This window comes from Tachyglossus aculeatus, chromosome 10 (assembly GCF_015852505.1).
Source record: "Tachyglossus aculeatus isolate mTacAcu1 chromosome 10, mTacAcu1.pri, whole genome shotgun sequence".
NCBI lineage: Eukaryota > Metazoa > Chordata > Mammalia > Monotremata > Tachyglossidae > Tachyglossus > Tachyglossus aculeatus.
This window is the reverse complement of record NC_052075.1, coordinates 53654472-53682304: the sequence shown is the minus strand read 5'-3', so window position 1 is coordinate 53682304 and position 27833 is coordinate 53654472. Positions and strand designations below refer to the sequence as shown.

Here is a 27833-nt window from a genome sequence, read left to right as displayed (position 1 = left end):
TGTGTGCAGAGCACTGTACTAAGCGCTTGGGAAGTCCAAATTGGCAACATATAGAGACAGTCCCTACCCAACAGTGGGCTCACAGTCTAGAAGGGGGGACAGAGAACAAAACCAAACCTATTAACAAAATAAAATAAATAGAATAGATATGTACAGAGATCACTTCAGCGTCAAGAAATGTTAAGGTGTGCCAATATTACACACTTGAATATGTGCCAAGCTTTGAGGGAGATAATCATCATCATCAATCGTATTTATTGAGCGCTTACTGTGTGCACAGCACTGTGCTAAGCGCTTGGGAAGTACAAATTGGCAACATATAGAGACGGTCCCTACCCAACAACGGGCTCACAGTCTAAAAGACTGTACTTTAGGTCTAAAAGCCCTCACCAACATGGCCGCCCGCAAGGCCCAGCTCGGGCTCGACTTCCGCCCCTCCCCGCCTCCGACGCTGACGTCACTTCCTTTTCGTACGAGAGGGTGACTCCGAAGCAAGATGGCGGCAGCCTGAGCCCACTGGAGGTGCCCTCACCAATATGGCCGCCAGCTGACCCCCCCCCCCCGCCGGGGTTTCCGAATTTGAACCGGAAGAGATCGCCCCCCTTCGCGTAACCCGGAAGTTGCGTCGCCTGGGGAAAGCCCGCTGAGGGCCTGCGGCTGCCGCCGCCAAGGAAACCCTGGAGCGAACGATCCCAGGAATGGTGAGGCGTCGAGGAGGAGGAGGAGGAGGAGGAGGCTCATCCCTGAAGGCTCGACAGCAGGGGGTGGGTCCCTCCTGCTCGGTGGAAGGCGGGGAACCCCATGCCGGTAGCGCCCTGGTTTTCTGCGCATGCGCCGCTCCGGATTCGAACCAGCCTTGGCTCGTGGTAGCGCGCATGCGCGCACGGTGGGCCGGCGGTGGGATAATAGTAATAATGATCATCATTATCATCAGTCGTATTTATTGAGCGCTTACTATGTGCAGAGCACTGTACTAAGCGCTTGGGAAGTACAAATCGGCAACATATAGAGACAGTCCCTACCCAACAGTGGGCTCACAGTCTTAAGCGCTTACTACTATCTCCCCAGTGCTATATGCAGGGTAAGCAGGGTAAGCCAAGCACTGTTCTAAGCACTGGTGTAAGTACAAGGTAATCGGGTAGAACCCGGTCTCTGTTCTCCGTGGGGCTCAGAGTCTTATTCCCCATTTTACAGATGAGGGAACTGAGGCCCAGAGCGGTGGAGTGACTTGCCCAAGGTCACACAGCAGGCATATGGCAGACGTGGATTAGAACCCATTTCTCTGGCTCCCAGGCCTGTGAGCTTTCCACTAGACCATGATGCTTCCCTATTACTTTTACAGGGCATCTGAGTAGGAATGGATTCCAACTCCCTTGACCTCTGACCTCCTGCTTGGAGGAGTGAAAGGGCTGGGGAGGTGAATAAGAGATAAGATAAGACACCCAGATAAGAGAGTTCAGAGCCATCCATGCCCCCCCCCCCCCTTTATAGTACTTGTTAAGTGCTTATTATATGTTAAGCACTGTTCTAAGTGCTGGGGCAGATACAAGCTTATTAGGTTGGACACAGTCCTTGTCCCACAAGGGACTCTCAGTCTAAAATTTAGGGAGGACTTAGTCCCCATTTTACAGTTACCTGAGGCACAGAAAAGTAAAATGACTTGCCCAAGGTCACACAGCAAGCACGTGGCAAAGCCGGGATTAGAACCCAGGTCCTCTGACCCCCAGGCCCGGGTTCATTCCATTAGGCCAAGCTGCTTCTCCCACGCTGGCTGCTGACCGCAGACCTGTTGGGGATCAGGAGGACTCTAGTGGGAGGGGAGGCCCCAGGCCCCAACTGGCCAAGCCCCCAAACCCAATAGGCCTGGGAGCGAGGGAAGCCCCTCTGATTGGGGGTCCCCTTTCACCCTGGGACCCCATGTGTGAAGCTGGGTCTCTCTCCTCCCCAGACCCCCAAGGGCTCCTGGACTCGTCGCTGATGGCGTCGGGCACTGCCAGCCGCTCAGAGGACGAAGAGTCTCTGGCCGGGCAGAAGCGGAGTTCTTCCCAGGCCCTGGGCACCATCCCGAAGCGGAGAAGCTCGTCCAGGTTACTACTACTGGTCGGGGGGCCGGGGGGGATGTACGTGAAGTGAGGGTGGGGGTGGGTAGGGCTGACCTCAGAGCATGACACCCCCAAAACCACTCCCCTGTCTGTGATGGTTGCCTCAAGGTCCAGAGCCCCTCAGACTCGCCGCCTGCCCCTGGATCCTCTGACCAGATGGGGGTCCACAGCCCCTGGGGTGGTGGGAGGGGAGAAGGTGAACAGGTCAGACCCCCCGCAGGTTTATCAAGAGGAAGAAGTTTGACGATGAACTGGTGGAGAGCAGCCTGGCCAAGTCGTCCACCCGGGCCAAGGGGGCCACCAGCCTGGAGCCAGGACGCTGTTCGGGTAGCGAGCCCTCGTCCAGTGAGAAGAAGAAGGTGAGGGGACAGCGGTGGAGGAGAGGGGACTGGAGCATGCTGAAACCTCCCCCCCTGTGACTACAGGGCCTGTGGTAGCCTAGGCAGCACAGCCTAGGTAGCCTACTTACCCCTCCTGGGGGGCTTAGAGGGCTTAGAGCCCAGAATGGCACAGCCCACCAGGTACTCAGGCCAGAGAGGTAAAAAATCATCTCCAGTTGGCAGCGCTGTGGCCCCGGCCAGTTTTCCAGGAGTAGCCCAGGAGGAGGAAGAGAAAAGATCTCAGATCCCTTCCCCACTCCCACGCCCAAGGGAGGGAAGTTGGTGGAGGGCAGGGAAGAAGGGGACAGGAGCCTAGTGAGGGGAGCAAGAGAGAGGAGGTGGGGGACAGGAACTTTGCACACTGTAAGCGCTCAATACGTACAATCGAATGGATTGAATGAAGGGGCCTGGGGAAGAGGGGAAGAGGGGGACAGGAGCCTAGGATGGGGAGGAGGGGGACAGGGGCCTGGTATGGGGAGGAGGGAGGAGTGGGGTGAGGGCTCAGGTCAGGCTTAGCCATCCCACGGCAGAGCAGACGGTGTCAGGCCCCCGGCCAGCTCTGGCTTCCTCCGTCCCTCCTTCCGGCCCTGGGCTCAGTCTGCCAACGACCCCCAGGTGTCCAAGACGCTGAGCGCGGCTGTGACCCCAAGCCCGGCCCCCGCCCCCAGCCTCACCAAGCGCGTGAAGAAGAGCAAACAGCCCCTGCAGGCCACCAAGGACCTGGGCCGCTGGAAGCCGGGAGACGACCTCCTACTCGTCAATGCTGTGCTGCAGGTTCCCCACCACCACCGTCACCCCAAGCCGGAGGGAGGTCGGGCCAGCAGAGAGAGAGCCACAAAGCCCAATACGGGCAGAGGACTGGACAGACAGTCACCAAGGAGCAATGGCAACCCACAGTCTGCTCAGAGAGGGAGGGGGTGGGGAAGAAAGAGAGATACACACCCACACATAGGGTGACTGGAGTGAGTAGAGGTGCCAGTGTAATGGAGTCAGTCTGAGAGGGCTCCCTGGAGGATGCGAAATCTGAAGGCATTCAGGGGGAGGGTGGGGCCCAAGTCCAGAGGATTAGGGGAAGTTTCCACCCGAGGCGGGGAGGGTGGCCCCCTGGGAAGCCGGGTCTCAGTGGGTGTGGATGGGGTGGTGAGAAGGACCTGCAAACCCAAGGCAACCGCTTCTTGTCACCCAGACCAACGACCTGACGTCTGTGCACCTGGGCGTGAAGTTCAGCTGCCGCTTCACGCTGCGGGAGGTGCAGGAGCGCTGGTATGCGCTGCTCTATGACCCGGTCATCTCCAAGTGAGTGGGGGTGAAGCCCCCCGGGTGGGCGGGGGGAGGAATCTTGGGGTGGATTCACAGGGCGGGGCAGGAGGCCCTGGCTCTCCCCCACCAACCCTCCCTATGGGGGCCTCACGCTGTGGGGTGAATGTTATGAGGCCCCCAAAGGGAATCCTAGGGGCACAGGGGGAGGATGGCGGGGCCCCTTGTCCCACTGCCCTCCCCGATACCCGACCCGTCTCCTCGACCAGACTGGCATGCCAGGCCATGAGGCAGCTGCACCCCGAGGCCATCGCTGCCATCCAGAGCAAGGCCCTGTTCAGCAAGGCCGAGGAGCAGCTGCTTAGCAAAGTGGGATCGGTAAGCTCGGGGAGGAAGAGGACCCCCGCCGCCCGGTCCTCCTCGTTCGGGTACCTTGTCCCCACCTGGGTCGGGTGGGTAGGGGTCCAGTGGGGGCCCCCGGGCTCCAACTGGGGCGGAGCCCCCACGTGTCCCTTCCCCACCCCCAGACCAGCCAGCCCTCGCTGGAGACCTTCCAGGACCTGCTACGCCACCACCCCGATGCCTTCTACCTGTCACGCACGCCCAAGGCACTGCAGGCCCACTGGCAGATCATGAAGCAGTATTACCTCCTAGAAGACCAGACCGGTACCCACCCGGACCGGGGGGTGGGGAGGGGCAGGAGCCCGGGTGGGCAGCCTCGGGCGTTCACCCCTCCAACCTCATGTCACCCCTTCCCTCTCCCCCCGGTTCAGTGCAGCCGTTGCCGAAGGGAGACCAGGTGCTCAACTTCTCAGACGCGGAGGACCTGATCGATGACAGCAAGCTCAAGTGAGTGGGGAGAGGGTTGTCGTCCCCCCCATCCCGGCCCCTTCCCGGGAGGAAGGCAGCTCCAGAGGCCTCTCTGGTCCTTGAGCAGTTGGGAGCCCCTCTCGGAACCCTCACTCAGCTGCCCAAAATTGACCGTTTTCTGACTGGGTTGAGGGGTCGATTTCTCCTTGTCTTTGTTGGGGGTGATCCTGAGCCCCTTTATAGATAGATAGATAGATAGCATTGAGTGTTTGCCCTGTGTCAGGCACTGTATTAAGCACTGTGATCGATTGGACACAGTCCCTGTCCCACATGGGGCTCACAGTCTTAATCCCCATTTTTCAGATGAGGAAACTGAGGCACAGAGAGACATGACGTGACTTGCCCAAGGTCACACAGCAGGAGGCAGAATTAGAACCCAGGTCCCTCTGACACCCAGGCCTGGGTTCTATCCACCCGGGCTTCGGAGTCCGGAGGTTCATGGGTTCAAATCCCGGCTCTGCCAGTTGTCAGCTGTGTGACTTTGGGCAAGTCACTTCACTTCTCTGGGCCTCAGTTACCTCATCTGTAAAATGAGGATTAAGACTGTGAGCCCCCTTTGGGACAACCTGATCACCTTGTAACCTCCCCAGCGCTTAGAACAGTGCTTTGCACATAGTAAGCGCTTAATAAATGCCATTATTGTTATTATTAGGCCACACTGTTGCTGTAGTGAGCAGCTCTCCTGATGAATCCACATCCCCTGAGAGAAACAAACCCCCCCCACCCCCACACACTCTCTTTTTATCTCTCTTTCCTTCTCCTCACCACCCCCCAGCTCTAACCCTGGTTGTGCCTTCCCCATGCCCTCACCCACCCTCCCCCCTCCCCCCCATCAAAGGGAATAGCCACAGTGCTGTCCAGCTGACAGTGAACTCCCACTACTTGCTCCAGGAGCCTCCAGTGACAGGGATAAATAGACCCCTTCCCCTGAAATACGATTGAATAAATGAATCCTCCCACCTTTCCTCCAAACCCCCTTGAGCTCTCCGGAGGGTGGAATTGGGGGGGCTTCTGGAAAACGGCACCGACTTCTTCCAGCTGGGGGAACCGTTGCTGGGGGCTTTGGGTGCGAGGGGTCCCTGTCCCAGGGCCCGGAAGCCCAGAAGTTGGGCCAGATGCCTCCCTCACATCTGTCTCCATCTCTCCCTTCTGCTCAGGGATGTGAGGGACGAGGTGTTGGAGCATGGTGAGTCGCCCTCTCTGGGGCCCCGGGGGAGGAATGGGGTGGGGTGGGGTGGGGGGGACAGCCCACCCCCACCTAGTTGCCTCCGCTCCCCGTCACCCTCCCCCTCCCCTGTCCCACCCCGTCCTGTCCCAGAGTTGACGGTGGCCGACCGGCGCCAGAAACGGGAGATCCGGCAGCTGGAGCAGGAGCTGCACAAGTGGCAGGTTCTGGTGGACAGCATCACAGGTGAGACCACTCCCCACCCAGGACCACCACCCCCCGAACCGCCCCGCCACCCTCCTCCTCTCGGCGGGGTCCGGTCCAGACCCCCCAGGGCCGGGGCACAGGAAGGTGTCTTCTTGCTCTTGGGAGCCCGGACCTGTGTGGACGCTGGCAGGAGGGCGGTGGGAGCCTGCCCCATCCCCACTGCCTCCACCTTTACCCAGGGATGAGCTCCCCTGACTTCGACAACCAGACGCTGGCCGTTCTACGTGGGCGCATGGTGCGTTACCTGATGCGATCCCGAGAGGTGAGGCCCGGGACCCCCCCATCTGCCCGGACTCACCCCTCCCTTCTCACCTCACCCCAACTCGGCCCCCCCTACTCACTGTACCCCACGCCCACAGATCACCCTTGGCCGAGCCACCAAGGACAACCAGATCGATGTGGACCTGTCCCTCGAGGGTCCGGCCTGGAAAATCTCCCGCAAGCAGGGTACCTCTCCCCTCGCCGCCCCCAGCGCCCCTCAGGAGCGAGCCAGAGGCGGGGAGGGGCGACTCTGGGATTAGGAGAGACTCTGCCTAGAGGCGGAAGGGGGCGGCCACTCCGGAGCCCTCCCGGACCTGGGGGTGGGGGGCAGCGATTGGATCCCTCCCGTGGGCGGCCCTCACTCACCTTCTTAGTGTGGGATGGTTCCCCCAACTCCCGTCTCCTCCCCAGGCGTCATCAAGCTGAAGAACAACGGGGATTTCTTCATCGCCAACGAGGGCCGCCGCCCCGTGTACATCGACGGGCGGCCCGTGCTCTGCGGCTCCAAGTGGAGGCTCAGCAACAACTCCGTGGTGGAGGTACGGTGGGGCCGGGGCTGGGGCGGCCAGGGAGCCACCTGTTGGGTCCGGGCCTCCCTGAGCCTCTTGACGCTCCCCGACCCTGGGGACCCCTCAGCCCAGAGCAGCCGACGACCCCCACCCCGAGGTCTCGCAACTCTCCCCTCTCCCCAGATTGCCAGTCTGCGCTTCGTCTTCCTCATCAACCAGGACCTCATCGCCCTCATCCGCGCCGAAGCCGCCAAAATCACCCCGCAGTGACAGAGCCCCGGCTTCCCGCGGCCTTGCCCTAACCCCTGCCCCGCCGGACCAAGCCAAGGCGGCCCTGGGGGTCCCGGGGAGGGTTGAGGGGCCCCCGGGGCTGGGCCGGATCTGTGCCCTGCAGTTGGAGGTGGACAGGGGCCAAGACTGACCCAGCACATAGGGGCCCTCTCCGCAGCCCGGGCCGCAGCGCGGCCGGCACCCTGCCCCAGATCTCATCCCCCTCCCTACCTTCTTGTAAATACAAACAAGGCACTCGGTTCCAAACATGAGTATCGTTTTAATTTAAAAAACCAAAAGGAAAATTGGCCCAGCCTAGATGGGAAGGGGGTTGTGTGGGGGGCACCGGGCGGGGGACACATGCAGGGGCCCCCACCACTCTTCCTCAGTGCGCCATGGGGGGCTGGGAGGATCGAGCCTGGGGCAGCCTCTGGGAAAGGGGGCCCTGAGCTGGTTTTTCCCACCCTCTCCTCCTCCCCCCCGCCTCAGGCTAGACCCCCCCACCACCACCGTACCACCTAGCACCCAAGGGTGGGGGGCTCCCCCTAACCGGGCCTTCCCTGAGTGTGGGGGGGAGGCGCTCAGACGCCCGTGCCCTCCTCTTGGGACCACTGAACGGGGGCCGAGCCGTGGCGGCCGATGAGCACCATCTCCAGGCCGTGGGGGTCCCAAGAGAGGGTCCGGCCCTGGGGGGGCTCCCCCAGGCCGGGGGTTTCTGCAGGGGCCGCTAGAGGGTCCTCGGGGGGCAGGGGTGAGGCGGCGACCCCCGGGGGCTCAGGGGCCAGTCCTCCAGCGGCTGGGGGTGCCGCCTCGGGCGTCGAGGTCCAGAGTGGGGCAGGCCGGGGCCAAGGGGAGCTGTGCGAGGCTGGGGGGCCCCAGGGCCAAGAGGGAAGAGGGGGCCCGGTCTGGTGGTGGCAGGCCGCACCCCGCGGGGGGCCGTAGGCGGGGGTGCTTGTGTCCACGCAGAGGGGCTGCAAGAGCCCGCCCCCTCCCAGCGCCTCGGGCTCGGGGAAGCCCCCGCCAGGGCCGGGTCCCTCCCCCGCAACCCCCGGTCCCAGATCCTGGCGGGGCACCAGGAAGAGCTGCACGGCCTGGCGCAGAGCCTGGAGCCCCTCACGCATCTGCAGCACCTGCTCCGCCAGCTCCGTCACCTGCCCGGCATGGGGAAGGGAGGCGGCTCAGAGTGGGTCCCTCCTCCCCATTTCCACCCCCCCCCCCACGCTCCCCCCTCCAGCCCCAAAGCCCCCTCACCGCCTGCCACAGTTTGTCCAGGGTGTCCGCGTTCCTGGCTTCAATGGGGGCCGTGGGGATGGTGAGCAGACCACTCTCCGCTGTGGGGGGTGGGAGAAGAAGATGGGGGTGAGCAGCAGAGACCCTTGTCAGGGACCTCTCCAACCTGGAGAGGACAACCCTCCCCTCTTCCTCTCCCAAGCAGGAAGGGGTGGGACACAAACCTGCTATTGGAGTCCCCTGGGGAAAGAGACAACCCAGCCTCACTGCCCTAACCAATTGATGTCTAACCTCCATCCCTTCCACTGCAACATCAGCCCGCCTGCTCCCATTTGGTCTTGGTGAAGGCAAACCCTCTTCTCTCAAATGATTCCTCAACCCCTGAAAACTGGGACTCCATCCTCTCCCATTCCCTCCCAGCCTTGCCCATGTCTCATGTCAGTCATAGTATTTATTGAGTGCTTACTGTGTGCAGAGCACTGCACTGAGCGTTTGGGGGAGGACAATAACAACAACAGACACATTCCTGGGGGCTCCATTGGCTTTTCTCTATAGGTTCTCTGACAGCCCCTTCCCCCCCCCCCCCCCCAGACTGGTCCAGGAGACAGGAATCCTGGTTCTCTAATTGCTTATATTGTCCTTTCCCAAGTGCTTAGTACAGTGCTCTGCACGCAGTGTTCGATAAATGCAACTGATTGATTGGGATCAAGGGAGGCTTCTGGTGCTGGGGATGGACAACAATAAACAGACCCATTCCCTGCCCACAACGAGCTTACAGTCTAGAGGGGGGAGACAGACAGCAGTACAAAGAAATAAATGATGGATACGGACATTATAAGCTGCCTCGAATTCCTCAACACCAACTCTCTCCTCGACCCCTCCAGTCTGGCTTCCGTCCCCTACATTCCATGGAAACTGCCCTCTCAAAGGTCACCAATGACCTCCTGCTTGCCAAATCCAACGGCTCCTACTCTATCCTAATCCTCCTCGACCTTTCAGCTGCCTTCGACACTGTGAACCACCCCCTCCTCCTCAACACGCTATCCAACCTTGGCTTCACAGACTCCATCCTCTAATGGTTCTCCTCTTATTTCTCCGGTCGTTCATTCTCAGTCTCTTTTGCAGGCTCCTCCTCCCCCTCCCATCCCCTTACTGTGGGGGTTCCTCAAGGTTCAATTCTTAGTCCCCTTCTGTTCTCGATCTACACTCACTCCCCTGGTGACCTCATTTGCTCCCACGGCTTCAACTATCATCTCTATGCTGATGACACCCAAATCTACATCTCTGCCCCTGCTCTCTCCCCCTCCCTCCAGGCTCGCATCTCCTCCTGCCTTCAGGACATCTCCATCTGGATGTCTGTCTGCCACCTAAAACTCAACATGTCCAAGACTGAACTTCTTGTCTTCCCTCCCAAACCCCGCCCTTTCCCTGACTTTCCCATCACTGTTGACGGCACTACCATCCTTCCCGTCTCACAAGCCCGCAACCTTGGTGTCATCCTCGACTCCGCTCTCTCGTTCACCCCTCACATCCAAGCCATCACCAAAACCTGCCAGTCTCAGCTCCGCAACATTGCCAAGATCCGCCCTTTCCTCTCCATCCAAACTGCTACCCTGCTCGCCTATCCCGTCTGGACTACTGTATCAGCCTCCTCTCCGATCTCCCATCCTCTTGTCTCTCCCCACTTCAATCCATACTTCACGCTGCTGCCCGGATTGTCTTTGTCCAGAAACGCTCTGGGCATGTTACTCCCCTCCTCAAAAATCTCCAGTGGCTACCAATCAACCTGCACATCAGGCAAAAACTCCTCACTCTCGGCTTCAAGGCTCTCTTCAAGGCTCGCCCCCTCCTACCTCACCTCCCTTCTCTCCTTCTCCAGCCCAGCCCGTCCCCTCCGCTCCTCTGCCGCTAATCTCCTCACCGTTAGGCCTCGTTCTCGCCTATCCCACCGTCGACCCCCGGCCCACGTCCTCCCCCTGGCCTGGAATGCCCTCCCTCTCCACGTCTGCCAAGCTAGCTCTCTTCCTCCCTTCAAGGCCCTACTGAGAGCTCACCTCCCCCAGGAGGCCTTCCCAGACTGAGCCCCCTCCTTCCTCTCCCCCTCCTCCCCCCTCCACCTCCCCCGTCTTACCTCCTTCCCTTCCCCACAGCACCTGTATAATATGTATGTACGTACTTATTATTCTATTTATTTATTTTACTTGTACATATCTATTCTATTTATTTTATTTTGTTAATATGTTTTGTTCTCTGTCTCCCCCTTCTAGACTGTGAGCCCACTGTTGGGTAGGGACCGTCTCTACCTGTTGCCAACTTGTACTTCCCAAGCGCTTAGTCCAGTGCTCTGCACACAGTAAGCGCTCAATAAATACGATTGATCGACTGATTGATAAGCGCTGTGGGGACGGGGGGGGGGCGGTTGGGGAGAACAAATTATGTTGCCGACTTGTACTTCCCAAGCGCTTAGTCCAGTGCTCTACACACAGTGAGCGCTCCATAAATGAATGAACAACAGGAGCGAGTCAGGGCGACTCAGTAGGGAGTGGGGGAAGAGGAAAGGGCTCCAAAACTGCCACCGATCGGCTGCTGGCTATCTCCGAAGTGACACACACACACACACACCCCAACTACTCCCACCGCCCGGCTAGATTTCGCCCCGGGAGGACCCCCCGGGGAAGATCCCTATATGTTGCCAACTTGTACTTCCCAAGCGCTTAGTCCAGTGCTCTGCACACAGTAAGCGCTCAATAAATACGATTGATATTGATTGATTGATTACCGGGCCCCGGAGAGGCGCTGGTGCAGTCGGGGCCCGAGGGGCCCATGTGGAAGACGAATTTGGGTTGGTCAGAGCCGCAGCCGTCCTCGATGCCGTCCACCACCCTGCCGGACGAGAAGCCTAAAGAGCCCCCCATCCGGGACCCCCCCCCACCCCTCCCCAAGCCTGCAAGGCCTCCTAAGGCAGAGATTGTGGGTTCGAGTCCCATCTGGGGGGCGTCGGTTATCTTGCAAGCGCTTAGCACAGTGCTCTGCACACAGTAAGCGCTCAATAAATACGATTGATGATGATGATGATGATGATGATGATGCTGCCCCGGGCCTCACCTGGGGCTGAGGTCCTGCGGGGCGGTCCAAGCCCCCGGGGGCAGCCGCAGCCCCTCTGCCGGCTTGGGCCCGGGCCGGGCCGGCCTCCCGCGGGGGGCCGGGGGTCTCGGGGGTCCCGGCGGGGGGTCGGGCGGCCGGCCGGTGCGCGGGGACAGCAGCTGGGCGGCCGAGGCGCAGCCCGGGGACAGCAGGGGGCTGCCGGACTCCTCCTCCTCCTCCTCCTCCGGGGCCACCGGGCCCGGGCCCGCCTCGCCGTCCGTCTCTTTCTCCTCCAGCGTGGACATCAGCGTGTTGTCGCCGCTCAGGGAGCTGGTGTCGGGCTGGGCGGGGGGCGAGAAGCGGGGGTGACCACCCTCCCCTTCCCAGCTTGGACTTCCCGAGCGCTTAGTACAGTGCTCTGCACACAGTAAGTGCTCAATAAATGCGATTGATCGATTGATTGATTCCCACCTCCACCTCGGGGGCTTCCTAGGTGGGCTCCCTTTCTCCCCTCCCTCTCTTAATAGTAACGGTGGTATTTATTAAGCGCTTACTGTGTGCTGAGTGAGCACTGTTCTAAGCGCTGGGTTGGGTACAAGGTAATCAGATTGTCCCACGTGGGGCTCACAGTCTTAATCCCCATTTTACAGATGAGGGAACGGACGCACAGAGTAATGATAATAATGACGGTATTTGTTAAGTGCTTACTACTACTACTACTACTAATAATAATAATGATGGTGTTTGTTAAGCGCTTACTACTACTACTACTAATAATAATGATGGTATTTGTTAAGCGCTTACTATGTGCAAAGCACTGTTCTAAGCGCGGGGGGGGGGGTACAAGGTGATCAGGTTGTCCCACCTGGGGCTGTCTTAATCCCCATTTTACAGATGAGGGAACGGACGCACAGAGAATAATGATAATAATGATGGTATTTGTTAAGCGCTTACTACTACTACTACTACTACTAATAATAATAATAATGATGGTATTTGTTAAGCGCTTACTATGTGCAAAGCACTGTTCTAAGCGCTGGGGGGATACAAGGTAATCAGGTTGTCCCACGTGGGGCTCACAATCTTAATCCCCATTTTACAGATGAGGGAACAGATGCACAGAGTAATGATAATAATGACGGTATTTGTTAAGCACTTACTACTACTACTACTACTAATAATGATGGTATTTGTTAAGCACTTACTATGTGCGAAGCACTGTTCTAAGTGCTGGGGGGATACAAGGTAATCAGGTTGTCCCACGTGGGGCTCACAATCTTAATCCCCATTTTACAGATGAGGGAACAGATGCACAGAGTAATGATAATAATGATGGTATTTGTTAAGCGCTTACTACTACTACTACTACTACTACTACTAATAATAATGGTATTTGTTAAGCGCTTACTATGTGCAAAGTGCTGGGTTGGATACCTGGTGATCAGGTTGTCCCACGTGGGGCTCACAATCTTAATCCCCATTTTACAGAGGAGGTAACTGAGGCCCAGAGAATCAATCAATCAATCAATCAATTGTATTTATTGAGCACTTACTGTGTGCAGAGCACTGTACTAAGCGCTTGGGAAGTGCAAGTTGGCAACATATAGAGACAGTCCCTACCCAACAGCGGGCTCACTCAGAGAAGCAGCGTGGCTCAGGGGAAGGAGCCCGGGCTTTGGAGTCAGAGGTCATGGGTTCGAATTCTGGCTCTGTCACTTGTCAGCTGCGTGACTTTGGGCAAGCCACTTAACTTCTCTGTGCCTCAGTTCCCTCATCTGTAAAATGGGGACTGTGGGACAACCTGATCACCTTGTAACCTCCCCAGCGCTTAGAACAGTGCTTTGCACATAGTAAGCGCTTAACAAATGCCATCATTATTATTATTATTATATAGAGACAGTCCCTACCCAACAGTGGGCTCACTCAGAGAATCAATCGTATTTATTGAGCGCTTACTGTGTGCAGAGCACCGTACTAAGCGCTTGGGAAGTCCAAGTCGGCAACATACAGAGACAGTCCCTACCCAACAGTGGGCTCACAGTCTGAAAAAAGTGAAATGACTTGCCCCAAGTCACCCAGCTGACAAGTGGCGGATGGGGGGATTAGAATCAATCAATCAATCAACCGTATTTACTGAGCGCTTACTATGCGCAGAGCACCGTACTAAGCGCTTGGGAAGTCCAAATCGGCAACATCTAGAGACAGTCCCTACCCAACAGTGGGCTCGCAGTCTACCTGCCTACATGTTTTGTTGTCCGTCTCCCCCTTCTAGACTGTGAGCCCGTTTTGGGGTAGGGACCGTCTCTAGATGTTGCTGACTTGTACTTCCCAAGCGCTTAGTCCAGTGCTCTGCACACAGTAAGCAAGCGCTCGCCCCCTCCTACCTCACCTCCCTTCTCTCCTTCTCCAGCCCAGCCCGCACCCTCCGCTCCTCCACCGCTGATCTCCTCCCCGTACCTCGCTCTCGCCTGTCCCGCCATCGACCCCCGGCCCACGTCATCCCCCGGGCCCGGAATGCCCTCCCTCTGCCCATCCGCCAAGCTAGCTCTCTCCCCCCCTTCAAGGCCCTGCTGAGAGCTCACCTCCTCCAAGAGGCCTTCCCAGACTGAGCCCCTTCCTTCCTCTCCCCCTCGTCCCCCTCTCCATCCCCCCATCTTACCTCCCTCCCTTCCCCACAGCACCTGTATATATGTATATATGTTTGTACATATTTTTTTTACTCTATTTATTTAATTTATTTGTACATATCTATTCTATTTATTTTATTTTGTTAGTATGTTTGGTTTTGCTCTCAGTCTCCCCCTTTTAGACTGTGAGCCCACTGTTGGGTAGGGACTGTATATGTTGCCAATTTGTACTTCCCAAGCGCTTAGTCCAGTGCTCTGCACACAGTAAGCGCTCAATAAATACGATTGATGATGATGATGATGATGAATAGATACGATTGAATGAATGAATGAATAAAAGGGGGAGACAAAGAATAAAACCAAACAAATAAAATAAATAGGAACCCACGCCCTCTGCGTCCCCAGCCCGTGCGCCCCCCTGCCAACTCTCCTCGGGTGTCCGGCCCCCCGGGTGCGCCCCCCGGTCCGGGGGCTCACCTCGGTGGGTCCTCCGGCGCCGGCCCCCAGGTTGTAGCTGAGCTCCCCGCGGAGGCCGCGGCTGAAGCGCGGAGCGTACTCGGGGTAGAGGTCGAGGCTGTCGTGCAGGCCGGCCAGCTGCAGCCGCTGCAGCGCGCAGTAGGTCAGGCCCTTCACGTCCGCGTTCGCCTTCACCACGCGCTCCCTCGGGGGCAGCTCACAGCCGATCAGGTCCCCCTTCCCTAAGCAAGGATGACAACGCCACTTCGTGAAGCATTCCCTATATATATATATTTTTTTGCTATTTCTTTTATTCTGTTTGTTTGGTTTTGTTCTCCTCCTCCCCCTTTTGGAGTGTGAGCCCGCTGTGGGGTAGGGACCGTCTCTAGATGTTGCCAACTTGTTTAGTACGGTGCTCTGCACACAGGAAGCGCTCAATGAATCAGTCAATCAATCAATCATATTTATTGAGCGCTTACTGTGTGCAGAGCACTGGACTAAGCGCTTGGGAAGTACAAATTGGCAACATATAGAGACAGTCCCTACCCAACAGTGGGCTCACAGTCTAAAAGGGGGAGACAGAGAAAAAAAAAACCAAAAACCAAACATACTAACAAAATGAAATAAATAGAATAGATGTGTAATACGATTGATTGATTGATTGATTGACCGAGGGACCGCTCGGCAACCGCCTGCGCGCCCCCCCGGGACTGGTCAGCGCCCGCCTGCGCCCCCCACCGTTCGGGACTGGTCAGTGCTCGCCCGCCCGCCTGCGCCCCCCACCGTCCGGAACTGGTCAGTTCCCGCCCACCCGCCTGCGCCCCCCACCGTCCGAAACTGGTCAGTGCCCACCGTCCGGGACTGGTCCCGCTCACTCGCCTGCGCCCCCCACCGTCCGGGACCAGGTCAGCGCCTGCCCACCCGCCTGCGCCCCCCACTGTCAGGGACTGGTCAGTGCCCACCCGCCTGCGCCCCCTACCGTCCGGGCCCGGTCAGCGCTAGCCCATTCATTCATTCATTCATTCAATCAATCATATTTATTGAGCGCTTACTGTGTGCAGAGCACTGTATTAAGCGCTTGGGAGTACAAGTTGGCAACATATAGAGACAGTCCCTACCCAACAACAGGCCCAATCGCCTGCACCCTCCACCGTCCGGGACCAGGTCAGTGCCCGCCCACCCGCCTGCGCCCCCGACCGTCCGAGACTGGTCAGTGCCCGCCCGCCTGCGCCCCCCACCGTCCGGGCCCGCTCAGCGCCCGTCCGTCCTCCTGCGCCCCCTACCGACCGGGCCCGGTCAGCGCCCGTCCGTCCTCCTGCGCCCCCTACCGTCCGGGCTCGGTCAGTGCCCGCCCGCTTGCGCCCCCTGCCGCCCAGACCCGGAGGGGCAAAGCGGGCAGCGGGGTGAGGGCCAGCGGCAGGCGAAGTCGAGGGAGAGAATCGAAAGGAGGGGGGGGGGGGACACCAGAAAAGGAGAGAAAATCCCCAAAGTCACTCCCCCGCCTTCACCAACCCCCCGGCTGCTCTCTGCTACTCTCCCATCCTTCCCAGCAGTATCCTCAGAGGAGCTCTCCTCCCTCCTCCCAAGTGCTACTCCGGCCACCTGTGCTTCCGACCCCATTATGTCTCTATATTATTTATTTATTAATCTTATTTACGTATTAATCGTATTTATTGAGCGCTTACTATGTGCAGAGCACTGTAGGCAACATATAGAGGCAGTCCCTACCCAACAGTGGGCTCACAGTCTATATGTTGCCAGCTTGTACTTCCCAAGCGCTTAGTACAGTGCTCTGCACGCAGTAAACGCTCAATAAACACGACTGATTGATGATTGATTGATTGAAGTGGGGGCACCGGTCCCCTCTCCCCTCCCCAGGTGGTCAGACTCAGTTGACCAGCCCGGCGTGACCGGCGCGGCCTCCCTCCCCCGGGGTCAGACCTAGGATGGCCAGCACGGTGCCGTCCTTGAGCACCTCCATGGAGCCGGAGCAGACGAAGTAGAGGGCCTGGAGGGCGTCGCCTTGGTGGATGAGGAACTCGCCGGGCGTGCAGAAGGCCGGGCGGATGGCCAGCGAGAGGGCACGCAGGCAGCCCCGGCTGGCCGCCTCGAACAGCGGCAGCTGCAGCACCTCTTTGTGCAGGTGCATGGCTATGTCGGCCCGCAGCTCGTCCGGCAGGCTCTGCAGCAGCTAGGGAGCGGAACATAAATACGATCGAATGAAAAGTGTTAGGCGCATACTGAACGCTTAACAAAGGCCACAACTCTATTACTTGGGAGTCAGAAGGTCATAGGTTCTAATGCCGGCTCCGCCACTTGTCAGCTGGGTGACTTTGGGCCAGTCTTTTAGACCGTGAGCCCACTGTTGGGTAGGGACTGTCTCTATAGGTTGCCAATTTGTACTTCCCAAGCGCTTAGTACAGTGCTCTGCACACAGTAAGCGCTCAATAAATACGATTGATGATGATGAGTCACTTCACTTCTCTGTGCCTCAGTTCCCTCATCTGTCAAATGGGGAGTAAGACTGTGAGCCCCACGAGGGACAACCTGATTCCCTTATATCCAGAGAAGCAGCGTGGCTAGAGAAGCAGTGTGGCTCATGGGAAAGAGCCCGGGCTTTGGAGTCAGAGGTCATGGGTTCAAATCCCAGCTCCGCCAACTGTCAGCTGTGGGACTTTGGGCAAGTCAGTTCACTTCTCTTGCCCTCAGTTACCTCATCTGTAAAATGGGGATTAAGACTGTGAGCCCCAAGTGGGACAACCTGATCACTTTGTATTCCCCCCAGGGCTTAGAACAGTGCTTTGCACATAGTAAGTGCTTAACAAGTGCCATTATTATTATTATTATTATTACCCCAGCTCTTAGAACAGTCCTAAGCACTTAGTACAGTGCTCTACACACAATAAGCGCTCAATAAATATGATTGAATGAATGACATAGAGCGGGTTGGTATGAGATGTGCTAAATCTCTTGTAGTGTACTCTCCCAAGCACCTAGTACAGTGCTTCGCATGTATTAAGCGCTCAATAATAATAATGGCATTTGTTAAGCGCTTACTATGTGCCAAGCACTGTTCTAAGCACTGGGGAGGATACAAGGTGATCAGGTTGTCCCACGGGGTGCTCACAGTCTTCATCCCCATTTTACAGATGAGGTAACTGAGGCCCAGGGAAGTGAAGTGACTTGCCCAAAGTTACACAGCAGACAAGTGGCGGAGGCGGCATTAGAACCCACGACCTCTAACTCCCAAGCCTGGGCTCTTGCCAATGAGCCACGCTCTTTACATTAATGTCTGTCTCCCCCTCTAGACTGGAAGCTCGACGTGTACTATTTATTGCTACAGTGTACTCTCCCCAGCGCTTTGTACAGTGCTTTGTACACAGTAAGTTCTCAATAAATATGAGAAGCAGCATGGTGTAGTGGATAGAGCACGGGCCTGGGAGTCCGAAGGTCATGGGTTCTAATCCCAGCTCTTCCACTTGTCTGCAGTGTGACCTTGGGCAAGTCACTTTACTTCTCTGTGCCTCAGATCCCTCATCTGGAAATTGGGGATGAGACTGGGATCTCCATGTGGGACAGGGACTATGTCAATCAATCAATCGTATTTATTGAGCGCTTACTGTGTGCAGAGCACTGTACTAAGCGCTTGGGAAGTACAAGTTGGCAACATGCAGAGACGGTCCCTACCCAACCAGTGGGCTCACAGTCTAGAAGGGGGAGACAGAGAACAAAACAAAACATATTAACAAAATAAAATAAATAAAATAAAATAGAATAGATATGTCCAAGTAAAATAAATGTCCAAACCTATTTGCTTGTATCATCATCATCATCATCATCAATCGTATTTATTGAGCGCTTACTGTGTGCAGAGCACTGTACTAAGCGCTTGGGAAGTACAAATTGGCAACATCAAGAGACATCTACCCCAGCGCTTAGTCCAGTGCCTGACTAAGCGCTTGACAAATACCATAATTATTGTTATAATAAACACGATTGAGTGATTGAATGAAATTCCATTGATTGACTGATTGACAAGAGGGGACCCGAAGGGAGGGAAAAAAAAGGGTAAGGTGTGAGTTGGGGGAGGAGGCAACAGAATATTCTTCTCTGCACACCCCTGGCCCTGCCAGTCCCCGCCAAGTCCAAACCACCCCAGGAACCCCGCATGCCCAAGCTGCACCCCCGGACGGGCCTGCGACCCCGGCCTGACCTCGGTGGTGTCGATGCCGTTGTTGACGGCCCACGTGGCCTGGAAGTACTCGAGCATGCGCTGCTTGAGCGGCTTGGGGATGCGGTGGATGCGGATGTAGTCACGCAGGTCGCGCGTGCGGCTGTGGTACAGGAAGCGGCGGGCGTACATGCGCTGGATGATGGCCGTCACATTCCCGAACACCACGGCGTGCATCAGTGCTGGGGGCGGGGGCAGGCCATGGGCACGGGCCCACCAGTGCCATCCTCCCCACTGCTAGTCTGGGCCTCCCCCTCCGTCCCCGAGAGCACCCCACCTCTCACCCCCACTGGGCCTCCCCCAGCCCACTGTGCAAAACTCACCCCCCAACACACACACACACACCGCTCTTCCAGGCCCCCATGCCTTACCCCACCCTGGCACCTGCCCCCTCCCCAATGGGGGCCGACACGCCTCCTCTATCCTGCAGCCTGTTCTGTGATTGTCATTATTAGCGTTAGGGTGTTCGTTAAGCGCTTACTATGTGCCAGGCACTCTACTAAGCGCCGGGGTGTAGACCAGCAAATCGGGTTGGACGCAGCCCCTGTCCCACGCGGGGCTCACAGTCTCAATCCCCAGTTTCCAGAGGAGGTCACCGAGCCCAGAGAAGCGAAGTGACTTGCCCAAGGTCCCACAGCAGACAAGTCCCGACCTTCCCGGGGCCGGAGCGGGGCTGGGGGCGGGGCGGCGGGAGGGGGGGGTCTCACCGCCAATGAGCATGGTGCAGATGGAAAAGATCTTCTCGGTGTCGGTGTTGGCAGAAACGTTGCCGAAGCCGACGCTGGTGAGGCTGCTGAGCGCGAAGTAGAGCGAAGTGATGTAGGCACTGCGCAGGGACGGGCCCCCCAACAGCTCCAGCCCCGTCCCATTGCCCTCGGCCCTGGTGCAGTTGTCCCCGGGCCCCGGCCCCAGCCCCGAGCGGTTCCCCGAAGCCCCGCCGCTGCGCCCCACCAGATAGTAAGGGGTCTCCAGTCGCCGCGCCAGCTCCTGCAGCCAACCTGGGTCAGAGGGAGGGCGGGAGAGGCGGATGGGGGCGAGACTGCGAGCCCCCCGCCAGTCCGCCACCTTGCCGCCTAGGCTGCCCACCCGTTCCCCAGGCCGAGGCGGGTGTCCTGGCACATCCGGCCCCTGGGGTCTCGGCTGGGAGGGCCCGAGCAGACCCCAGGCAGGCCCCAACTGAGCCAGGACGGACGGTGTGGGTCCCCAGGGGTCGGGGGGGGAGGGGGGAGAAGAGCAAGGGACAGTCTACTGTCTGAGACACACACCCCCACCCCTTCCTCAGGAATGGCCTCTCCCTTAATAATGATGGCATTTATTAAGCGCCTACTATGTGCAAAGAACTGTTCTAAGTACTGGGGAAGTTACAAGGTGATCAGGTTGTCCCATGGGGGGCTCACAGTTTTAATCCCCATTTTACAGATGAGGTAACTGAGGCACAGAGAAGTAAAATGATTTGCCCAAAGTCACGTAGCTGACAAGTGGTGGAGCCGGGATTTGAACCTATGACCTCTGACTCCAAAGCCCGGGCTCTTGCCACTGAGCCACGCTGCTGCCCCCTCCCTCCTCTCACACCAAGCCCAACCGCCCCAGGACACCCTATCTGACCCGCTGCCCCCAACCTTGAGATAAATCCCTCCCCTGCCTTCCTTCTCCAGCTCCAGTGGCTTCCCCCGGCCCTGCCTCGACAGGCCCCTTCGCCCCACTTCGGGCCACTGTGTCCCAGGGCCCCTCCCCACCGGTCCCCGGGTCTCCCCGTCCTTACCGATCTCGGGCAGCTCGGCTTGGCTGCTCTCGATCTCCCGCTGCCCGATGTAGTACCAGACGCAGGCCACCCAATGTGCCAGCAGCGCGAAGACGGCCATGAGCAGCGTCAGGACCACGGCGCTGTACTGGGAGTAGCGGTCCAGGCGGGGAAGCAGCCGCAGCAACCGCAGCAACCGCAGCGTCTTCAGCAGGTGCGCCCCGAAATACTGGAGGGGGAGGTGGGGGAGACGGGACGAAAGGCACGGACTCAGGCCAAAGACCCAGCCCCCCGCTGGACCATGACACCACCCCAGATCTCTGGGAACTCACCCACCCCAACCACTTTCTTCCCCCACCCTCTCTATATATTATTTTGCTAATAATTATGCTATTTGTTAAGCGCTTACTATGTTCTAAATGCTAGGGTACATACAAGGTAATCAGGCTGGACATGGTCTCTGTCCTGCATGGGACTCACAGTCTTAATCACGTTGAGAACTTACGCTGAGAAGCAGCATGGCTCAGTGGAAAGAGCCCGGGCTTGGGAGTCAGAGGTCATGGGTTTGAATTCTGGCTCCACCACTTGTCAGCTGTGTGACCTTGGGAAGCCACTTAACTTCTCTGTGCCTCAGTTACCTCATCTATAAAATGGGGATTAAGACTGTGAACCCCACGTGGAACAACCTGATCACCTTGTATCCCCGCCAGCGCTTAGAACAGTGCTTCGCACATAGTAAGCACTTAACAAATACCATCATTATTACCATTATTAATCCCCATTTGACAGATGAGGTTACTGAGGCACAGAGAAGTGAAGCGACTTGCCTAAGGTCACGCAACAGACAAGCGGCGGAACCAGGAATAGAACCCACATCATCCGACTCCCAAGCCCGTGCTCTTGCCACTTATAGTAATAATAGTTGTGGTACTTGTTAAGCGCTCACTGTGTGCCAGACACTGTACTAAAAAGCACTGGGGTGAAGACAAGCAAATTGGGTTGGATACAGTGCCTGTTCCACATGGGGCTCACAGTCTTAATACCCATTTTAAAGTGTCTGTCCCTTCCAGGTTGGACCCCGAGGGCCAGGATCGTGTCCACTGACTATTGTGCTCTCCTGAGCACTCAGTACAGGGCTCCGCACACTGTGGGTGCTCAAACCCTGTTTTCTACCCAGTCAGGTCCTCCATCTCATCCTCGGTCTCCCGCTTCCCTTGGTCTCTCTGTCCTAGGGTCTTCCCTAGAAGCAAAGTGCATGGATAAAGCAGGGGACGGGGAGTCGGAGGTTATGGTCCTCTTCATCGTCATCATCAATCGTATTTATTAAGCGCTTACTATGTGCAGAGCACTGTACTAAGCGCTTGGGAAGTACAAATTGGCAACATATAGAGACAGTCCCTACCCAACAGTGGGCTCACAGTCTAAAAGGGGGAGACAGAGAACAAAACCAAACATACTAACAAAATAAAATAAATAGAATAGATATGTACAAATAAAATAAATAAATAAATAAATAGAGTAAAAAAAATATGTACAAACATATATACATATATACAGGTCCTATTCCCAGATCCGCCACTTGTCTGCTGTGTGAACTTGGGTGAGTCATTTTGCCCCATGTGGGACAGGGACTGCGTCCAACCCGGTTTGCTTGTATATGTTCCAGCGCTTAACAAATATCATAATAATAAGAATAATTATTATTATTATTCCTGTCTCCTGATCTCAATCTAGCCCCGTGGGCCGTGGCCCCTCTGCCTGCCCCCACCATCCCTTCCCCAAACTTCCCTAAACCCACCAGCCCCGTCCAGCTCCCCCCGGGGCCTGGTCCTCCCCGGCCCTACTGACCACGTTGACCTTGAGGGCGTGGAGCAGGTCAAAGGGCAGCGCGGCCACCAGGTCCAACAGGAACCAGGTGGTGATGTAGTGGAGGCAGATGGAGCGAGGGGCAAACACCACTTGGCCAGACTTGGAGACGAACGTCGTCCGGAAGTTCAGCACGATGTCTGCGGGATGGGAGACAAGGAGGGAAGGTGGGAGGGTCACAGCTGGAGGGGCACAGAAGGGGTCATGGGATGGGTGGACAGGGGCGTGGGTGGGTAGGGGGCTTGGGTTGCTGCTGAGGAGAGAGCCAGGGCTGGAGGGGTCTCGGCCAGGGGGCAGGGTGTCCCAGCTGAGGGTGAAGGGAACTCCAGATTCCTGGTGCCAAAGGGAGTCAGAAGGTCATAGGTTCTGATCCCAGCTCTCCCACTTGTCTGCTATGTGGCCTAGGGCAAGTCACTTTACTTCTCTGGGCTTCATTTCCCTCATCTGTAAAATGGGGATACAGACTGTGAGTCCCACTTGGGGCAGGGACTGTGTCCAACTCGATTTGTGTGTATCCAACCCAGCGCTTAGTACAGTGCCTGGCACATAGTAAGTGCTTAACAAATACCAATATAGTTATTATTACTATTATGGGGAACGGGCCTTCTAGGGATGGGCAGGAAGCAGGAAGCAGGAGGACGGTACCCAGGATGAAGAGGACCTCGACAGAGAGGTCGCAGATGCTGGGCGGCCCGCGGGAGGCACTGGCCTCGCGAGCCGAGCTGAAGCAGACGCTGTAGGGGACGGTGACGGCCACGTAGAGGGTGGCCAGCAGGATCAGGCCGTCCCAGCCGGCGCGGAACGGGCCGTAGTGCAGCAGGATGAAGGGCGACGTCCGCAGGGCCGCCACTTTGTACTCGGGCAGAGACGGTTTCTCTCCAAACACCCCCTGCGGGGCAGGGATGGGGATCAGGAGGGGGCAGCGCCTGTAGTTTCCCCTCTCGTTCACTCCCACGCCCATCCCCGTGGGCCTCAATCATTCATTCAGTTGTATTTACTGAGTGCTTACTGTGTGCACAGCACTTGGGAGAGTACGACAGAAAAACAAGCAGACACATTCCCTTCCCACAACGAGCTTATGGTCTGGAGGGAGAGCCCTGTTTAGGATACCCCCCATAAGGCCCCTCCAGCCAGCCGCTGTGCCCCTCACCTTGTTCAGCTTGTTCTTGCCCTTGGGTTGCTTCTGCAGGTGCCCAGACAGGTGGTAGAGTACGGCCCGGCTGCGCCGCCGGTTGGCATTGAAGCCCTTGGAACCGGCCCTGCCGAAGCGGCGGCGCCCGCCTCCTGCCAGGGAGAGAAGCCCATGATAGGGTCGGGAGGTTGGGTTGGGGTGGGGGGGGGCGAGTGCAGAATTGAACCGCAATGGGGGAGAGGGAGAGGGCTGGGCAGGCCTCAGGGTCCTGGCAGGATGGAGGTAGACCGGGGATCCTGGGCCGGGGCAGTGGCGGGTGGGAGGGTGGGCCGCAGAGCCTCACCTCCCTCCTTCCAGTTGTCAGGACCCCCTCGGTTCTTGGTGTCGCTGATATCCTTGTGGGAAACCAGGAAGAGTGCCACCTCCCCCTTCTCGTTCTTGATGGGCACCACGTCCAGGAGGCACCAAAACGGGGCTCCTGGAGGAGTGGAGGAGGGGACACAGAAATGGCCTCAGCTAATGGGACCCCAGAGTCCGGCCTCCCAGCCTCATCCGGGAATTTTTTCTCCCCTCCCGGTAAGGGACTTTCCATCCGGAGAAGAAGTGACTGGGGCATCCATCAAACTCAGGACTGGGGGCGAGCTGGGGCAGGCTGGAGGTGCGGGGCCAGGGGCTGCATCTCCCCCAGGCTTGGGCTTGGAGAGGGAAGCGGCTTACAAGGGAGGGTGAGGGCCCGGATTGGGTGAGCTAACCGAGGAGGAGATGGGGGTTGTTGGTGGGGGGTTTGAACCGGGTAAACCCCTTCTTCCCGCTCGGCCCAGGTTGGGTGAGGGAGGCAGAACCAGGAGGCCGTGGGGAAATGGATCTGGGAGGGGGCGGTGGCTCCTCACCACTCTTGCGGTAGAGGATAAGCTCGGCCTTGAATTCCTTGTGCTCGTCCAGGGCCTTGCGGATCTGCTGGCGGACCAGCTCGCTGGTGTCGGGGCCATAGAGGAAGGAGCAGGCACAGCTGCGCTGCATGACCTCGGCACGGGAGAAGCCCGTGAGGTCACAGAAGCCATCGGAGCAGTAGACCACCGGGAAGACCCCGCGCACCTGGGCGTTCCCCAGTACGAAGTTACTGTCTGCAAGACAGGATGCAGCCCGGCTCCCACCAAGCCCTCCTTCCTCCCTAACAATAATAGTTACCATATTCATTAAACACTTACTATGTTCATTCATTCAACTATATTTATTGAGCGCTTACTGTGTGCAGAGCACTGTACTAAGCACTTGGGAGAGTACAATACAACAATAAACAGACACATTCCCTGTTCACAATGAACTCACAGTCTAGTCCAGTACAGTGCCTGGCACATAGTAAGCGCTTAACAAATACCATTATTAGTATTATTATTATTATTAGAGGGAAAAGGACTATGTGTCAAGAACTGTACTAAGTCCTGGGGTAGATATGGCACTTCTTATGTCCATATTTGTAATTCATTTATTTCTATTAATGTCTGTCCCCCCCTCTAGGCTGTAAGGTTGTTGTGGGCAGGGAATCATAATAATAATAATAATAATTATGGTATTAAGCACTTTCTATGTGCAGGCACTGGGGTTGGATACAAGCAAATGGGGGTGGATACAGTCCCTGCCCCATGTAGGACTCAAAGTCTTGATATCCATTTTACAGATGACGTAACTAAGGTGCAAAAGAAGTGAAGTGACTTGTCCAAGGTCACACGTGGCCGAGCCAGAATTAGAACCCATGACCTTCTGACTCACAGGCCCATGCTCTATCCATTACTATACTCTCCCAAGCACTTAGTACAGTGCTCTGCACACCATAAGCACTTATTAAATATGATTGGCTGACTCACTAAAAGATCATGAGATCCCGCACGAGGCTCACAGTCTAAGTAGGAGGGAGAATGGGTATGGAATCCCCATTTTGCAGGTGAGGGAACTGAGGCACAGAGAAATAAAGTGACTTGCCCAAGGCCACACAAGCCGGAGTGTAGCGGAGCAGGGATTAGGACCCAGGTCCTCTGACTCTCAAGCCTAGGCTCTTCCCACTAGGCCACGCTGCTTCCCCCTCCATCCCTCTCAACCTACCTCCCCTTCTGAAACCCCACCTCTTCCAGGGGACTTTCCCTGACTAATCTCGCATCTTCCTCCCACCTGACTATCTCATAGCTAGTCCTGGCACCTAGTACAGCGCTTGACACATAGGAAGTGCATAACAAATACCACAGTTCTTATCATTCCTCCCCCGCATCTCTCCTCATCTTCCACTTCAGCATTTTGTCACCTGAGCACACTGGGACTAATTTCCTTCATGAAACAGATCGTTCTATTCTAGTCCCACTAATGCTAACGATAATAATGACGGTGGTTGTTTAGCTTTTAGAAAGTGCGAAGCACTGCACTAAGCACTGGGGTAGATACAAGATTAGTTCTGGTCCTACATAGGGCTCAGAGACTACGCGGGAGGGAGAACTGATACTGAATCCCCATTTTACAGATGAGGAAACTGAAGCCCAGATAGGGTAAATGAGTTTTCCAAGGTCACACACCCTGCAAATGACAGAGGCAGGTTCCCTGATTCGCAGGCCGGGGCACCCTCTACTAGGCCGTGCAGTTTCTCTTTTTTTTTTTTGCCACAAATTCCTCCCCCGTGCTCCTTTAACCCCACCCCCCCTACCACGGGGAGCACCTCACAGGCAACCAGCTCTGTTTTACCCCGCTCGGACAGCTGATTTCCACGGTCCAGCACCCTCTGCTCTCCAGTCTCCCCTTCCTTCTTTCCCAGCCTCAGTTTCCCCCTTCCCACCCATGGGAAAGGGCTGTGTCCCCCCCTCCAACTCCAGGGAATGCTGGGTGGGAGAGAAGGAGGATTTAGGGGACGAGCAAGTGGGAGGAGGAGGGTGGAGAGGCAGTCTCCCCTCCCCCTGCCTCATTTGCAGCCTCAGTTTTCCCCTGCCTTCAGCCTCAATTTCCCCCGCCTTATTTCCCAGCCTCAATTTCCCCCTTCCCACCCGTGGGAAAGGGCTGTGTCCCCCCCAACTCCAGGTAGTGCTGGGAGGGAGGGAAGGAGGATTTAGGGGACGAGCAGGTGGAAAGAAGAAGGTGGAGGGGCCTCTGGTTTGCACGCTGACAAAATTCCCTGGGGCTTGGAAACTCAGTGAGTGTGTGCATGCGTGTGTATGTGTGTGCATATGTCTGTCTCTCTGTGAGCCCGTTGTTGGGTAGGGACAGTCTCTGTATGTGGCCAACTTGTACTTCCCAAGCGCTTAGTACAGTGCTCTGTACACAGTAAGCGCTCAATAAATACGATTGATTGAATGAATGTCTGCAGCCGCAAAGGTCTGTCCATGTCTGTGCGCCCTCCTCTAAGTCTCAGTGGGGTGTGTGTGTGTGTTCTCGTGCGGTTGTGCATCATCCCGCGTGGGGGGGTGTATGGGTGAGGTGTCTCTTGCCTCTGCCTGGAGACGGGGAGCTGGAGCTGGGGGAGACACCTGGCGCGGCCCCCGCCTCTCCGCCTCGCCCCCGGCTCCGACTATTTAAGTCCCGCGTCTCCGACCGTCACCCACGCACACCGCACACGGACCGCGGCGCCGGGCCCGCCCCGTCCAAGAGCGGGTACCCGAAGGGCCGGCGGGGACCGGGAGGGGGAATCGGGGGTGGGGGGAACCGGGGGCGGCGGGGCTCATCCCCGTGGGGGAGGCGCGGCACCGTGCGGGGCTGGGGGGGTGGGGGGAGGTGAGTCAGCCGGCTGCGCCGTGCCAAACATACGGAGAGGCAGATGGTGAGAACTGCGCGGGGAGCGCGGCGGGGGGCGGGATGCGGGAGCTCCGGCTCGGGTTAACGTCCCGGGGACGGAGAAACTGAGGCACGGGGCAGGCAGGGGGCCCGGGAGTTCGGGATGGCAGACGACGGCCCCGGTCTCCGGGGAGCAAAGGAGGCTCTCAGTTTCCCTCCCGGCCTCTCTGACCACAAGCTCTCCCGGACCCCAACTGGACGGTTATCATCTCGAGGGACCGGACCCCACCTCGGAGGGGGGGCGCACGCCCACGTGCCAACTTTCTCCCTCCCACGCTCCCCGTGGCACCCCCGATCCGGCCCTCCCCCCCGGGGCCCGAGGCCGGCGGGGGCCACGCTCCTCTGCCCCGTTGCCCGGAGATCAAGAGTGCCCGTCGGGGGGCGAGTGACAGGTCCTGGCTCCAGGACGGGGTGGGCCGGACGGGGGGCGGCGGCCGGGGGGTCCCCGTACTCACGCGTCCCGTCGAAGCGGGTGGCGATGGTGTCCAGGAAGGTATTCTGCGGTGCCAGGAGCCCCCTCATCGCCGGCATCTTAGGCGGCCCCCCGCCCCATCCCTCTGGGGGCTCGGGGCGGCGGG

At 57.6% G+C, this 27833-nt stretch overlaps 2 protein-coding genes across 2 annotated transcripts; one reads left to right on the top strand and one right to left on the bottom strand.

Annotated features, from left to right (window-relative positions):
• Positions 1-652: 652 nt before the first annotated feature.
• MCRS1 (microspherule protein 1) lies at positions 653-7349 on the top strand. Its single transcript, XM_038752987.1, has 14 exons — positions 653-701; positions 1949-2087; positions 2323-2461; positions 3098-3256; positions 3669-3778; positions 4009-4117; positions 4267-4405; positions 4513-4588; positions 5767-5795; positions 5928-6020; positions 6221-6303; positions 6401-6488; positions 6714-6841; positions 6995-7349. Exons 2-14 carry the CDS (start codon positions 1978-1980, stop codon positions 7079-7081), a joined length of 1350 nt encoding a protein of 449 aa, XP_038608915.1. The 5' UTR covers positions 653-701; positions 1949-1977; the 3' UTR covers positions 7082-7349.
• Positions 7342-27833, bottom strand: KCNH3 (potassium voltage-gated channel subfamily H member 3). The gene is made up of 15 exons (XM_038752988.1): positions 27711-27833; positions 24339-24572; positions 23792-23926; positions 23467-23600; positions 22962-23205; positions 22299-22456; positions 20472-20679; positions 19417-19707; positions 18692-18891; positions 16420-16669; positions 14500-14720; positions 11417-11736; positions 11091-11194; positions 8333-8412; positions 7342-8232 (listed from the first exon to the last, which is right to left on the bottom strand). The coding sequence occupies exons 1-15, from the start codon at positions 27784-27786 to the stop codon at positions 7663-7665; spliced, it is 3225 nt and encodes a 1074-aa protein (XP_038608916.1). The 5' UTR covers positions 27787-27833; the 3' UTR covers positions 7342-7662.

What these genes read in the sequence shown, in the direction of transcription:
- KCNH3 (XM_038752988.1), bottom strand. Translation starts at nt 27,786, where the DNA reads ATGCCGGCGATGAGGGGGCTCCTGGCACCGCAGAATACCTTCCTGGAC. An exon ending in CACCGTGCTGGCCATCCTAG is followed by an intron (nt 14,721 to 16,419) that starts GTCTGACCCCGG and finishes ATCCTTGCTTAG; the next exon opens with GGAAGGGGGACCTGATCGGC. An exon ending in TGGACAAACTGTGGCAGGCG is followed by an intron (nt 8,233 to 8,332) that starts GTGAGGGGGCTT and finishes CATGCCGGGCAG; the next exon opens with GTGACGGAGCTGGCGGAGCA.
- MCRS1 (XM_038752987.1), top strand. Translation starts at nt 1,978, where the DNA reads ATGGCGTCGGGCACTGCCAGCCGCTCAGAGGACGAAGAGTCTCTGGCC. An exon ending in TCTGGTGGACAGCATCACAG is followed by an intron (nt 6,021 to 6,220) that starts GTGAGACCACTC and finishes ACCTTTACCCAG; the next exon opens with GGATGAGCTCCCCTGACTTC. An exon ending in GCAACAACTCCGTGGTGGAG is followed by an intron (nt 6,842 to 6,994) that starts GTACGGTGGGGC and finishes CCCTCTCCCCAG; the next exon opens with ATTGCCAGTCTGCGCTTCGT.